Genomic DNA, 16,194 nt, shown 5'->3' on the forward strand with positions numbered 1-16,194 from the left:
ATAAAAAGGCAAGCCTAAATAATCAATAGTCAAAAATGATAAAACAACCAAAATGTCCACTGGGAAAATGAATAGTCTTGTAATAAAGGAACATCACGTAAGAATCTTTAAAATACCAAATGTCTCTTATGGTGAATATTCTTTAATCACTAACTGGGCATAAAATAATTCTACTTAATATACTATCAACAATTAAAATAATAGCAATAAAATATGATTCCATTACAGTATTTTAATAGCTATATCAAACTCTGTGCAAAATTAAAAAAAAAAAACAACTTGAATATTCAAAAATTGTGTTCATGGTAGTACCAAATGTTTTAACCTGTCCTCTTTCAGAGTCTAAACTGATAGCTGCATAAAGAGCTTTGACCAATCTCCCCAGTCCACTATTTAATGACTAAGTTTAGTAGGCTTATCTCCCTGTATCTATTAGCATAACTTTAGTATAAATTCCCTTAGGTCTCACTTGGAGTTTGGGATAATCTCTTAATTATTAACTCAACCATCATTCTTGATTTAGTCTGTTCTAGATTCAGTCCCCGCAAAAAGAGTTCTGACCTTGTCAAGAACTAACCTTTCATTGCAAACTGTTTTATTTGGCCCTCAAAGTTTTCTATAGTTAAGTCATATTCAGTCTTTATCATTTCTTTTACTTAAAAAATGTATACATTACACTAAGAAAACTGAATTTTTTTGTTAATCTTTTTTTTATTGGTTACTCAAAACATTAAAATGATCTTGACATATCATATATCATACATTTGATTCAAATGGGGTATGAATTCTTATTTTTACCATGAGTACAGATTGAATTTAATTGCTTTCTCCTAAGTACAATCTAGGATTTTGCTTTCTTTTGAACTTAGTTTTGAAATTACCTTTGTCTAGTAAAGTAAGTTAAAAGTTATTTACTATCAAGGCATATCTTAAAGGGTATTTTATATAAAAACCTACTCCCTAATAGTAACATTGATATGTCATCTCTTGGTCTATATTCCATAACCTTCAATAGTCTTTTATTGTACCTTCAACATAATTTTTTATATTCATTTAATATCAATTTTTAGGAACTGTTTTAGTGTCCAAGGACTAGGTCATATTAATCTAATCCCAACCAATATGGAACTTTGCACATAACAAATACCTACTACTAAAGAATAAAACAAACTGAATATCTATTTAATTTATTATGAAAAAACTATAAGTTTTTCTACATATTGCAATATATCTAATTATATTCTGTGATCATTTCGTTCTTCTCTAGGCCTTTTCTGAAAATAACCTGTTATTCAATGTGAAAATTAATTTGTTAAGGATGTTCACATTTCTATCCAGTCATTTAAGTTACTTTTTCATTGAAAACAACATTTTTAGAAAACACTGTGTCTCAAATTCTTTTACTTTCTTCCATATGTAAAATAATGAAAGTTCTTCATTTTGTAAAGCTAGTAAATACAAAGAAAAATCATGATAAAACCACTCACTCCTATACAACATACTTTGCCTAGGTTTTATTAAAAAAATGAATTCTTATTGGTTTGCTCAAAAACTATCCTTCTCCAAGTAATGAGCTTCCAATTCATTAAGCCTCCTAAATAATGTGGTTTCTAGGAAAAACTCAATTCACTTTAAATTGCAGAAGAGTGTTATAATCTACATTATTCACATCAAAATATCTCACTTTGTATATTAAATAGTCTGAGAAACATAACATTTTTTTGTTCTTTTATATTACAAAATTTATATGTATTTTTGGAAAATGTCTTCCTAACTTTACCCTCCCAGAACCACTTTTTAAAGATAACTTTCATTAGCCATTGATGTGTCATTCCTGATACATATATCAAAACCTTTACACATACATACACTGATGTTTGAATATGCTAGTTTACTTTCAGAGTTTTATGTTTAGCATTTATTTTGAAATTAGCAGGACAATGTGCATTTCTACATATATATGAATGGTTATTGTTTTAAAATGATTACCTGAACATGATTCATATATAGTTTTTTTCTATCTTTGTTTCATGAATGAAGAAATTTAAAAGAATTTAAAAAGATAAAATTACTGTGACCTTTTCCACTTATGAAAAATAAACTAAAATTTCCCCCAACACATTCCTAAGCACTTTGGCATCTCTAAACTCTAATTGACTTAGGAGAACTGTACTTGCTGTATCTTCTTATACAGCAGAATAGAATCTATTCCAATGTAAAATTACACTGTGTTCTATATTAGTCACAGGGAATTCTTAACTGCAGTATAATCCTTTGTGGCTGGGATTTATTGCCTGCTATGTTCCATCTATGCTACTAAGAGTTGCACAGGGAGCTAAAGTTGAGAGTGTCAACAACTCTAGGTGACCTAGTTATGTCTAATTTATAGGTACTTAGCATGACTAAGGGGGACTCAGTGCATACTGCAGTTGATCCAGTTTGAAAAGACTGTGACCTTTCTGTCCCAGTGCAACCACTCAATGTAGAATTAGAAGTAGAGATGGAATGGTTTTATATATCTCTCCTGAAATGTTTAGAAGAACATAATTCACTTGATTGTTTCCAAGAGTTGTGCTAGGGGCTAACAGCACAAATATTTATTCTGTTTTACTTTACAATTAAAATATATGGAACCTTTTAAAAAACATCTGTTAGTGCAAATGTTTTTAAACTATTAGTAAAGATAGAGGTCATTTAATTCAAATTATTTCCCAAAATCTTTTAAGATCTAGTCTTTTAAAATGGTCTTTTATCCTCTCGCTTGCATATTTTCAGTGATGAAGCTTGCTTGATAGGCTAGTACATTCTATTCTGTGCTACTTTGGATTAAGAGAAAAACCTCTAATCGTATTGAAAGCATATGCTTTGAGTGCATTATATTCATTGTTCTTATTTCTGTTCTCTGAAACTATAATAAAGAAACTATTAGGTTTTTTTTAATAATGCCATCTAGTTATCTGGAATTTTTTTCATCATTCTCAAATTTTATAATATATGCTCAGTGTTCAAACTTCACTTCCTCTAGTGAGCCACCATATTTGCACCTATATTTGTGTTAGGATTCAGCAGCCATTTAAGGTGCTGATATATAAAATCAGCTTTTAAACATCAAAATTTTATTACATGTTTATATTAATGTTCACACTCATTTATTATATTTGAGAGATTACATTACTTCTATAACAAATTAGAGGATTTATGTTTACTAATATAAAAAATTATCATTTTAACCTAATACTTTTAATTACTAAGATAACTTTGAGCCTTGCCTTTTGTTATTGATGTTTACATATATGTACACATATGTATTCTTTTAAGCTTTGTGATTTTCACAGATTTTATACATAACATTATATTTAATTTTTAAAAGTGAAATGAGGTAGATATCAGAACAGAACTCTGTGGTATCTAACTAGAGATATTCCTCTATATATTAATTATGTCTCAATTTATTATTTCTAAATACAGTAATTCAGGCATGTACAAATAAACTATCTTTTTTTAGTGAACATTAAATATCTTTAAATTAAACAATGCATTTCTTAAATTTAGGTGCAGTTTCTACAGTATTTTTCTCATTTGTAAATGTGGCACGTGATGTTTTTAATGAACCGATCCCAGTGGTCATTGGTATATTTTTAATTTGGTTTAATCCAAATATCTAATAATTTATCTTATATTCCAAAATTATTAGCTCCTATTCATGTATATGTTTGGTAGTTATCAGTTCATGAAAATTATCCTAGACTTTGAAAACTAGTGGAAAATAAAGAAATAGAATGATTGATCAATGGGTACAATGCTATTATTTAATAGGAGGAATGAGTTTTGGTATTCTACGGCCAGAAGGGTAAATTTATTGAACAATAATGCATTGTATATCTCAACATAGTTACAAGGGATCTGAATGTACTCACCTAAAGAAATGATAAGATAATGAAAGTTTATCTTTTTAGATATAAAAATGTAGTTTATATTCATCATATGCTTTTATGTGCTCAGTTGGTATAATACCATGTAATATTTACAGTTCTATCATATTAGTGTAATTAATATCCCTATTTTTAGAGTTCAACAAACTCAGCACAGAGAGGTTTTTTAATTTCCCATGGATCATACAGTTAGTAGTTTCTGGAATTGGAATGAGAAGCCAAGTCATATGACTCTGATAACATCCACTCATCTGTCCTAGGAACAATGCTAGTTACTGGACATAGTGACAGCTATTGGTAGAACAAAGCCTAAGGTTTTATGAGACAAAGGACACAAACTGAACTAAATATATAAAGTATATAATACTCCAACTTGTGGATGAGAAATGCAATGTGGAAAAGTAAATAATGGCAGAGGAAGTTGAAAGGGAAAGGCAGGCTGGAGACACAGTATTTAAGATGGTACAGTCCAGATATGTTGTTGCTGGGTTTTTGTTGTTGTTGTTGTTGTTATTATTATTATTATTATTATTATTATTATTATTTTGGTATGAGTGATAGAACCCAGGGGTGATAATGCTATCCTGATAAAACTGAATTATTTAGAGAGAGTTTTTTTAAGCTTAAAAGACATTTGCAATCACAAAGAAAGAAATATTTTATAGTGTTCTGCCTCTGACTCTGGATTCAAACATGGCAGGTGTTCATCCCAGCCCCACAGGGACCTGAGTCAACAAGTTCCACTTTAATGACACTTTCTCCCTTCAAAAAATTTATCATAAAAAGTAATTAGGCAAGTGAGCATATATTTATATGGAGTATGTATTGAAATATTGTAATATTATTTATAATGACAAAATGGATAGTTTTAAATCTCTCATTCTATTATTTTAAATAGCATAAATTAAGCTACAAACTTATAATGGAGTACTGTAAAATTGTATAACATAACTTTATAGTAGCATTACATAAAACTGCTTTAGTAAATCTCTATTAACAAACAAGATATTTGTGTGTGTGTATGTGTGTGTGTGTGTGTGTATGTGATAGGTATATATTCGGAAAAGGAAAAGATGAATGAAATGAGCATGTAACTGTGTTGAGTGAGAAAGTTTGGTTGGGTTGTGAGTGATGTTTCTTCTTTTGACTATATTTTAATATTTATCAGTAAAGAGCATATATTATAATAAAAATTTACATGAACACTAATATTTACACAAAATCTTTTATCCAAGGATTTATTTATTAATGGATTTTTATTAAAATTAGTTTATATCATTGCTTCTTTAACTTTTCTAGGGAAAAAAAATTGTTTTATCACATCTCAGCATTAGTTTTATGGTTTTAAGCACCAGTAAAACCTGAAGTGTAGCACTACTTGAAGCCCTATATCTGAGATACAAAAGTAAGCAATGAAGTTATTGCAATTGTCCTCTCCAGTCTTTTGAATAATAGAAAGTCTGTCACGTTTTTAGATTATTCTAATTTGAAAATTATCAAGTATAAAAAATTGTATTGAATGAACATGTTTTGATAATGACGAGAAGTTTTGATTTCAGTTGGTTTTCACAAACTGTACCATCTACATTACAGCCACCAATGAACATCCACTCCATTGTGGTGCAAGTACAATGCATCAACAAGAAAGTGGGCACCGTCATCTACCATGAAGTGAGAATTGTGGTGAGGGATAGGAATGACAACTCACCCACCTTCAAACATGAAAGCTACTATGCCACTGTGAACGAGGTCAGTTCCTGCCTGCTCTTTGTATCATTTTTGTTGATAGGTCAAACTAACTATATACTGTAAGTTTTTTTTTTAATAAGCTATTTCTTCATAATAATAGGCCTGTTTAGAAATACTAAGAAAACATTTTTAGGAATGGTATTTAGAAGAAATGTATTATGGGTGATTTTTGATTCACATTGCTATAGGAAAAGTTCAACTGACCCCCAAATTTTTCATTTTTGATCATCTTAGAAAATTTGGTGCCTGAATTTACTATATACTTACTGAAGCAAAATAGGAGTTAGTAATTCTCAAAGAAATTGAGAATGGCAGTGGTCTAATTATTTAGAGAGACAATTTTTTAAGCTTAAAAGGTATTGTCAATCACAAAGAAAGAAATGTTTTGTAGTGTTCTACCTCTGACTCTGGATTCAAGGTGGCCGAGGTGGCTAAACTGGAATGAAATATCTGAGATTCTGTTAATTTGAAGGTACTAATATAAATAACTACTGAATTCTTCTACAAAAATGCTGACCAAATTAGCAAACACCTTAAAAGCAATCTTCTTGCTTTTATTAGAGAGGACTTTTATTATTGTTATGTGTTGTTTGGGTTGTTTGTTTGTTTTCCCCTTTAACTAAAATCCATGAGCCAAGATGTGTCTTAACTTTAAAACAAACAAACAAAAAACTGTTATTAATCTATTAAGTTTTGTTTAGTTCAATAAACCAGAAAATATTTTTAAAGCACTTCTAATGTCATTTATTATTTGTACTTTAGACACGTAGAAAAATAAATGGAATTAATATGATAATCCATATTTTAGCAGGTCATTTTTATCTCCAGGTTTTTTATTTTAAAAAATACATGCCTACTTTATAGGAGAAAAATCAGTATAATTTGGTCATTAAACATACTATAAAGCCTTTAATCTTTTCATTCCCTTTGAAATTAATTAAATATATTTTAGTTCAATATTTTTCTATTCATACAAAATTGGAGAAATTATGTTTCACATTAATACTTAACAAACTAAAAACTCCTATTTTAAGTGGCTTGACCAGGACAAACTTCAGGTTAGTAAATACTGAATATATTAAAGACACTTTGAACAGGTTTCTGCAGTAACGACAGTTGCTAATTGATTACCCTGTAATTGGTTTTAGATACTTATAAATGGTTCCTTTTAGCATCTGAATTGCAGCCTTTAAATTAGATTTGGCTTTGTCTGCTTGAGGGTTAACTTCATTTGAATATAAATTGACAGGTGAAGTATGTTAGGCAACTCATTGGAAAAGCTGTTCTTACATCACTTTGATTGCTTCTGGATCTTTGACTATAGTTCATTTTTTCTTACAGAAACTTATAATGCTTAATTTAAATTTTAAAGCACCATTTGTTATTAGATTATTCTCACTCCCCTCTTTAACCTTTTCAGTGCCTTGTTGAAAAATAACCATTCTAATCATGTCACTGTACTCTTCAGCAATTGTGTACTTTCTCATTATGGTCAGAAAAAATACCACTTTTTTGGCATACCTTCAAGTTCTTGAATAATATCACCATTGTCAATATGTTCTTAATTTCACATTCTCTCTGACAATGTTCTATGCATCTCAGATGGACTTCCTCATATCCCAAGTTTCCATTTCTTGGGCTTTGCTCACACTGTTCATTGAGATCTTCCCTACCTTTCAATTCTCCCATTCATCTTTTATAATTTAACTTAGGACCTATTTTCCAGAAATTATCCCTCCCTGACTTTTCATAATTATCACTCTTCAATGCCTCCAAATTTCTACCATATCTGGATAAATGACAGAATGATAACATTCATGAACAAGTTAAGCATTTTATCTTAGTATTTTGAGAAGCACAGTTTCCTTTCCAAAGCTGTTTCTATGTGGTTGAACCCATATGTTCCTTGCAATGCATTTCCCTATAGCCATTTGAAGCAATTTTATCCCATGCATACCATAATTACAACTTCTAAGATTTTGCCCATATTGTCTCATATCTATTTTTGAAAAAAAATCAAAACTGTATTTAAACCTGAAAACAATCTCAAGAAAAAATAAAATTCAATTTCTCTCATCTTATATTTAGTTGAGTTGTTCTTCCATAGTGATTGTTCTTAGTTTAATTAACTTGAATTTTTACAATATGCCTATAATGTTGTCTGTAAAATAAAATTAAATGAATTGGATTTACATTTTACAAAATTGCAAGATATTTTTTATATTTTCTCATTTAGTCCAAGCTATGTAGTTAATTCAGTTAAGACTAGAAAGTTCCAAATTAAAGGGGGGGAAAAAACACTTCCCAGTTTGATAGATTGTTGGTGTCAAAATATTTCACACTTTATTAAAATACAAAAAAAGACAGGTAAAAGTCATTATCACAGATTTATCAAAGAAGCTTCCAAACTTAAATTCCTGATTAGTCATTTCACTTCAGTCTGTAGGAGAAAATTGTGGAGTACTAGCATCAATTGACTGTTAGTAAATTGGTCAGAAAATTGGGGATAATACAAATCCTTTGTTCAGTCATCCCTTCTCTATTCATTAATAAGCATCTTAGTAGGCTAGCATAACTACTTTTATGTACCTGATATTAAAAATAAATATCAGAGTTGGCATTTATGGTATTATATGGTATTATAGCATATCAAAATTACAATCAGTACTTTTATAAACACATTAAATTTTACCCTCTTACACTCTTTGTAAACATATTATTTTATTAGTATGTCAAGAATTCACCAAAACATTATTAATTCCTTTATCTAAATGTCAAGTAAGGGTTATAACAAGGTTTATAATTCCTTATTTATGAGAAAGACATAAGACATTATAAGTATTTTTATCTCTCAGGGTAATAGAAGACTCTCAATTAATTTTGGACTATTGTATCATTAAGTAATTAGACTGACTGTTTTGAAGAACAAATTACACAGTAAAATTCTGATCATTCTTAAGCCATTTGTGGAAGATAAATCTTTCCTGACAGTGATGCCTTTAATAATGCATACAACCCACCCCCCAAAAAATTATTTTTACATAATAATAAATATAAACAAGTAAAAATTCAAGCACCAGTTTAGTAAATCATTTATAGTAAACATCAGATTTTATTAAATTAAGAAGTATACTGAAAATGAAGAAATAGAGATAGTCAATATTAGCTGCCTTTCAAGATGTTTAACTAAAAGGAGAAGGAGAAATTGAGTGGTAGCCAGAAGATGAAATGAGGCTCAAGTTAGAATTTAAAGGAAGAAGAGAATAGAGGATATTTTAATACAGGCCAAATAACACATAAAAATTAACATTTCTTCCAGGTGCAATGGTGCAAGCCTGTAATCCCAGCACCTCAGGAGGCTGGGGCAGGAGGATTGCATGTTCAAAGCCAGCCTCAGCAAAATGGAGGTGCTAAGCAAATCAGTGAGAACCTGTCTGAGTAAAATACAAAAAAGGAATAGGGAAGTGGCTCAGTAGTCAAGTGTCCCTAAATTCAATTCCTGGTACCCCTCTCTACAAAAATTAACATTCCTAAAAACCAATTGTTGACTTGTTTAACATTATTTCATATGAAATTAGATATGTAAGGAAAGTACTTCAATGCAATAGAGACTATAAATGACAAAGCTACAGCTAGCCTCATAATCAATGGGAATCAACCGAAATAATTTTCTAAGACTACAAACAAAACAAGATTATACACTTTTACCACTCTTAAATTTAACATACAATTGGAAATTTTAGCCAGAAAAATCAGGCAAGAGAAAGGAATAAAGGGCCTCTAAATAAGAAAGGAAGAGATAATATTATTTCTGTTTTCAGATGACATGATTTTATATATAGAAAAACCTAAAGATACTACCAAAAAACCCTTTTAGAACTGACCAACAAATCCAGTAGGTTTGAAAGGTAAAAAATGCAAAATCCTATAGCATTTTTATACAACATGATAAACTTGTTGGGGAAGAAATTAATACCATTTAAAATAGACACAAAAGTAATAAAATATTTAGACATAAATTCAAGGAAATTAAAATTTTAAAACCTCAATGAAAATAATTAAAGAAAACACAAAAAGAATGGAAGAACCTCATATTCTCATTGATTAGAGGTATTAATATTTTACAAATGTCCATACTACCCAAGCAATACAAAGATTCAATACAATCATAAAATATGAATAATCTTCTTCACAGTATTTGTTATATTCTGTAAATCATTTGAAACCATAAACAAATCTGAGTACCATGAAAAATCTTGACCAAAGAGAATGAAGATGCAAATGTCATAATATAGGACCTCAAAAATATTACAAACCAAAAAACATTGTATTCACATTAAAACTGACATGTAGCATAATGATAGAGAATAGAGAACCTAGAATGAATCCAAAATATACCTTGAAGAAAATATAATCTCTTTAATAGATGGTGCTGGGGGAAACAGAAATCCATACATAGAAGAATTAAACTAGACCTCGTCTCTTATTATAAAAAAAAAAAAAAAAATTCAACTACAAATGGACCAAAGGCCTAAAGGAACACACAATATCAAATTACAAGAAGAAAACATAAGGGAAACAATTCAAGATGTCAGTATAAGCAATGATTTTTTTTTATAATATCCCCAAATCACAGGCAATAAAAGCAAAAATTGATACATGAGACTATATCAAACTAAGAATCTTCTACACAGCAAAATAAAAAAACAACACAGTGAAGAGACAACTAACATAATGTGGTAAAATGTTTGAAAACTAACTGTCAAGGTATTATTTGTAGAATATACAAGAACTGCAAAACACTCAAAATCAAAAGAAAAAAGAACAAATTAATTCAAAATTTGGGAAATAACATGAACAGCCATTTCTCAAAATAATGTATAAGAAAAATGTTCAACACCACTAATCATCAGGGAAAAATTCAAACCTTAATGAGAATTTTTTTTTCTACTTAGAATAGCTATAGTATAAAAGAAAATAATAATAATAATAATAATGACAACAACAACAAGGATGTGGAGAAATGAAAAATCCACACACTGCTAGTGGGAATGTGGATTAGTATAGTCACTTTGGATAAATTATAAACAAAACTACTTTATGATCTAGCTGTCTCACTACTGGGTATAGATCCAACAGAAATAAAATCAATACATCAAATATTTGCCTATGCTGCCATGTTTGTTGCAGCACTATTCACTATAGCCAACTGACTATATGGAATAGACTAATGTGTCTATACATGAATTAATTGATAAAGAAAATATGGTATAATACACTCTCTCCTTATTATTGAGTCTTACAATAATTGAATTCTATAATTCATAGCAAATGGACAGAACTAGAAGACATTATGTTAAAGTGAAACAAACCTGGCACAGAGAGACAAATACCATGTGTTCTCACTCACATGTAGAAGATTACAAAGCTGATTTTATAATAATTGCAAGTAGGATGCTGGTAGTTAAATTCTGGAAGGATAGTGGGGAGAAGAGAGAGACGAGTTGGATAACAAGTACCAAAATCCAGCTACTGTGTTCTACAGTTCACAAGAAGGTAGTGTCTGTTTTATGAGTAATTAGAAGAGAGGACTTTCAAAAGTTCCCGCCACAAGGAAGTGATAAGTGTTTAAGGGGATGAAAGGGCTAATTACCCTGAATTGACATTCCACACTGTGTACATGTATTAGATTATCACATTGTAACCCATGAACAGGTACAGTTATATGTCAATCAAAACAAAGGAAGTAAGTTTCTCTGGCTAGGGTCAGAGAGAGACAATGTAAAAACTGAGGCAGAAGAAGAAATTAAAAAGAACTGAAGAATGAGAAAGACAGCCATGATTGTGGGCTTTGAAGATGAATGGAGCTGTAAGCTTGGGAGTGCAACCAATATAACAGGCTGAGAAGAAACTTCATTGGGGCCCTATCCAGAGCTCAGTTCTCTTAGTCCTTAATGGCTAATTAATTATTTCAAGCCATAATTGCAGTGAGCTTGGAAACAGAACAGTAGACTCCTTGATTTCAGTGTGTTGAGAGCTACCAATGACTTCTGACTGAAATGTATGACAGCAAATAGTATGTTAAGTCACTTAAATTGTATTATTTTCTTATTGCAATAATATAAATGAATGTAAATGTTCTCTCAGTAACAGATAAAATAGCAAAAAAAATACTGTAAGAAAATGAAAGATTGGAATAATTAAATTAGTAAAATTTATTTGTACCCAAGAACTACAGAGTTCATTCTTTTTAAGTACATGGACTATTTGCAATAATTCATTCAAAAAAACCTCTTGAGAAACATATCCTGAGGGTTGAAATTATACCAAATATATTTTATAAATACCATATAGCTAAGTTTAAAATAAAAAAAAAGAAAACACATAAAACTTCCCATATATTTAGGAAAGGACATATGAATACATTATTTACAAATGGTGTCAACTGAATCTGTAGAAACCCACAGTATTTAGAGAAAAAGTATTACAATTTAAAGTGAGTTCACCAAGTTTGCTGGAAACAAAGACAATATATTTTAAAGGATTTAAAAAAATTAATAAACCAGCAACCAACAGAAAATGAATTTTTAAAGTGAACCACTGATCATAGTTTTTATCAAAATGGAGTTTTAATTATATCTATTTATTTTAAATTTAGTTGAAAGAAAAACAATACTTTCATATTTTGGTCAATATGTGGATTTCCCACAACATTGATACATTGCTGGTAGTTGAGTAAATTAGCCCAATTACTTTGGAAGTGTGTTTATAGTATATACAATAAAATGAACAAGTACAGATCCTATGACTCACAAATTCTACTCTTCTGTACCTACTATAAAAAATTAGTGAATATGTCCACTGAAAAAAATGTATAGAAAGATGCATTGAAGATATAACATGGTAGCCACAAACTGGACACAATCTATTATGGTTTAGATATGAGGTATCCCCCAAATCTCACATATGATACAATACAAGAGGATTTGGAGGAGAAATGATTGGGTCATAGCCTTAACCTAATCAGTGAATAAATCCCTGATGGGAATAACTAGAGGGAGGTGGGGTGTGGCTGGAGGACATGGTTCATTGGGGGAGTAGCTATGGGGCCTATATTTTGAATCTAGAGAGTAGAGTCTCTCTGCTTCCTGAACCTCATGTGAGCTACTTGCTTCTGCCATGGTCTTCTGCCATGATATTCTACCTCACTTGAGCCAGGAGGAATAGAGCTGGCCTTCTATAGATTAAGACCCCTGAAACTAATAGCCCTCCAATAAACTTTTCTTCCTCTATGATTGTTCTTATCAGATCATTTAGTCACAGTGGTGAAAAAGCTGACCAAAACACAATCCAAATATCCAATGATACTCAAGTCAGTTTACCATTTGTTAGTTGCATTTATCTTAAAAAAAAAAAAAAAAAAAACACATTTTATTTTGTCTTCTCTGGGGTCAATTTCTCATGTGATAATGAGACTATTAAAATACTTACCTTATAAGGTTTATTGACTATATCTATTAAATAAAAAGTAAAATAATCCCATTGTTTTCTAGTGTAGAAGACTCGCATGTCTTGTAATTATTTCAATGGACATCTGAAGATGTTTTTCTTTATACCATATATCTACATCTGGTATAATATATGTATTTGCTTCCTTCATAATGTCTATCTCTTTAGAATCAAATCTTCAGTAAAGCTTGCAATGTTTTCATTGAGTAAAAGAGTATGTGACACATTGTAGAAGTTCTATAATATAATTAACAGGGAATTATGAATTGCACAATCTTGAAACAGAAAAATATTTCTTAACATTCTTATTTAGTCTGATGGTGGCTGAGAAAGAGTGAGAGAGAAAACAAGTTTGTTTTAAGTTAAATTCTGAATGAAGTTCATATGTGGTAAAATTTTTAAAGAAATAAATAAATGCTTTTTGGAACATTGTAATACACAGTTCAAAACAACTGTGGTGACAAACAAAAAGAAACTTTTTTCAATATTTGGTAAATATGAACTATATGAATTATGATCCTTTTACATAACTCCTGGGGGAAATTATATATTTATTTATGATAGAACTATTATACCACTTGAGAATTTTTACCCTACTTTTCATGTCCCAGAAAAACTAAGATCATATTGATTAAGCAACATTAATATGAGTCCCCTTTGACCAAATGTCCCTTTTGTTTTCTTTATGAAATTTTTCTACACACACAGCTTTATGAGACTCAATACAAATGGTCCTGAGAGCTTCACAGTCAGTTTAATAAATCTGTCTTTGATCAAGTTCTATTTCTTTTAGTTCTTAACAACATGAAACGTTAAAGGATGCCTCATAAATCCAAATTTAAAATGCCATTTACAATTTAGAAAGGTGACTGTTAGCAGATGAAGTAACCTTGGGTTTGAGAATAATCAAATTGCTTAGTAGATATTGACATTACAATTATGTTACAAACTTTTTATTTATAATAATTTTAGTATTTATTTTCATACTCCTTAGGGATTAGAAATAATCATAAGGCTTGAACTACATACCAGACCAATTTTTCACTTTTTTTATCCAAAATCTGTTTATAGTAAGATTGTTGTATAAATGTTCTAGTCAATTTAGTGGTATCATCTGTCCTAATATTAGAAGAAATAAAGGAGACTATCATGATCATTTAATTTCAGTTGTTATCGCTATTTAAGGGCATTGTGTGGCAAGCGAAGTCAAATTGTGTTTTTTTTCTGAAATAGCTCATTTAAAACTTACACAAATTATAAATACACTTAAACTACGTGTGTTTATTGTTTTCATATTACAGATGAGTAAGTGTAGGCATAGTGAAGAATTTATTAATTTACTTAAGATTTCATTGTTAATAAGGAACAAATCTAAGCCAGAAATCAAGGGAGACTCATTTTAAAACCAGGAGCCTTATCACCACATTGTATAAACATATTAGGCAAGAGAATGATAGAAATAAGATACATGGAGAAGATTCCATGAAATTTTAAAAATTTATGTTTCTGCCCCCATGTCTTAAAATAATGTTTTCTGAAAGAGTGAATAATTAAGATCATTTATATGAGTACATATTAATGCTAACTTCAAAAACAAGTTGCAGTTGTTCACTTGGTCTAAATTTCACCTTGATTCACAGTTTAGTAAACTAGCCAAGCACTGGGTAGAGTGTTTATAAGAAAAGAGAACAGTCTTTAAATCCTTGTCACCTAGGTTCTGATATTAGAATAATTGTTTCTTATCTATATAATCATGGAAAAATCATTAATTTATACTAGCCTTAACTTCCCCTACAAACAATTAATAATCATGTTTGTAGGATAATTGAAAATTAAAGCATATAGAGAAGGCAAAGTGAGACATCTTGGCCGGTATTGAATGGTAACAAAAATTTCATCTTCTATTGAGCAATTTCCACTTTCACCCAACTATGCTTCCCAGCATATTAATTCGCAAATGTACCTGAATATTTACTCATGAAGCATTTATTTCTGATGAAATTATTTATTCAATTTTATTTTTATTTCTACTACCTTCTTTTTTATGATAGATAACTGTATGGCACAAGATCATTAAAATATCACTGCTAGCAATTCAATTTTTTTAAAGCATTTTAAAAATGATAAGCATATGATAAAATGAAAAAGTTAAATCCTCTACACACACACACACACACACACACACAACATATACCAATGGGCACCTTAAAACTTTAATAAATCAACAAATGTTCTATCTATTTTTCATTCTCTTTAGACTTTGTGAGATTAATAACCAGAAAACTCTCCTTGATGCTCAGGAGGGAACACTATAAAATGATTTTTATATATGACATAATGACTATGGAATACAGAGTAGATTATAGGATGCTCATAGCATCAAATCTGGATGGATAATAAAACAAGATTTTAAAAATATAAGAAGATATTATATATTACATATGTTTTAAATACATATAAAACCTTTAATAACTTCTGTATAAAATTTTCAAAAGTTCATAAAGATATCTATAATGTAATGAAATGACACGCATCTCAAGATGGCATTCCATAGGGGTTATTTTATATTTGTAGGAATCATGTGCTGATGTAATTAGGAATTTTATTTTACTCTGCTTTAAATGCTATTATGCTTAATTCTCCTGACATGTCTCCTGACATTCTAAACATGTCCTGCAAAAGTATCTTATTATACCGTGCTTAATTCAAAAAACTACTGGGCTCTAAAATCTTTTAGATTTATTTTTAAATTTTAAAATAATGATTAAAATATTTTAATGATCTTATCAATCTGTAGGAACTAAAAGTTGAATTTTAGTCAAATTAAAACACAAAACTGCATAAGAATCTTTTTCTTTTGGTTTCTCTATTTAAGATACTTAATTTTCCCCAAATTTTTATTGTTGCATTATAGATGTATGTATTGATGGTATTTTTTTGTTACATATTTACATGCACACAATATAACAACACACTTTGGCCAACATCACTCCCCAGCAATTAC

At 29.7% G+C, this 16,194-nt stretch overlaps 1 protein-coding gene across 16 annotated transcripts in view; it reads left to right on the top strand.

Moving 5' to 3' along the window:
* The window catches only part of Pcdh15 (protocadherin related 15), a 746,672-nt gene that overhangs the window by 263,217 nt on the left and 467,261 nt on the right, over nt 1–16,194 (top strand). For all 16 annotated transcript variants that reach the window (XM_071610757.1, XM_071610756.1, XM_071610753.1 and 13 more), the window contains one exon: nt 5,526–5,681. In XM_071610757.1, the coding sequence (XP_071466858.1) occupies nt 5,526–5,681 (156 nt within the window). The remainder of the gene's footprint in view (nt 1–5,525; nt 5,682–16,194) is intronic.

The sequence above is a fragment of the Marmota flaviventris genome, chromosome 4 (genome assembly GCF_047511675.1).
Source record: "Marmota flaviventris isolate mMarFla1 chromosome 4, mMarFla1.hap1, whole genome shotgun sequence".
Lineage (NCBI taxonomy): Eukaryota > Metazoa > Chordata > Mammalia > Rodentia > Sciuridae > Marmota > Marmota flaviventris.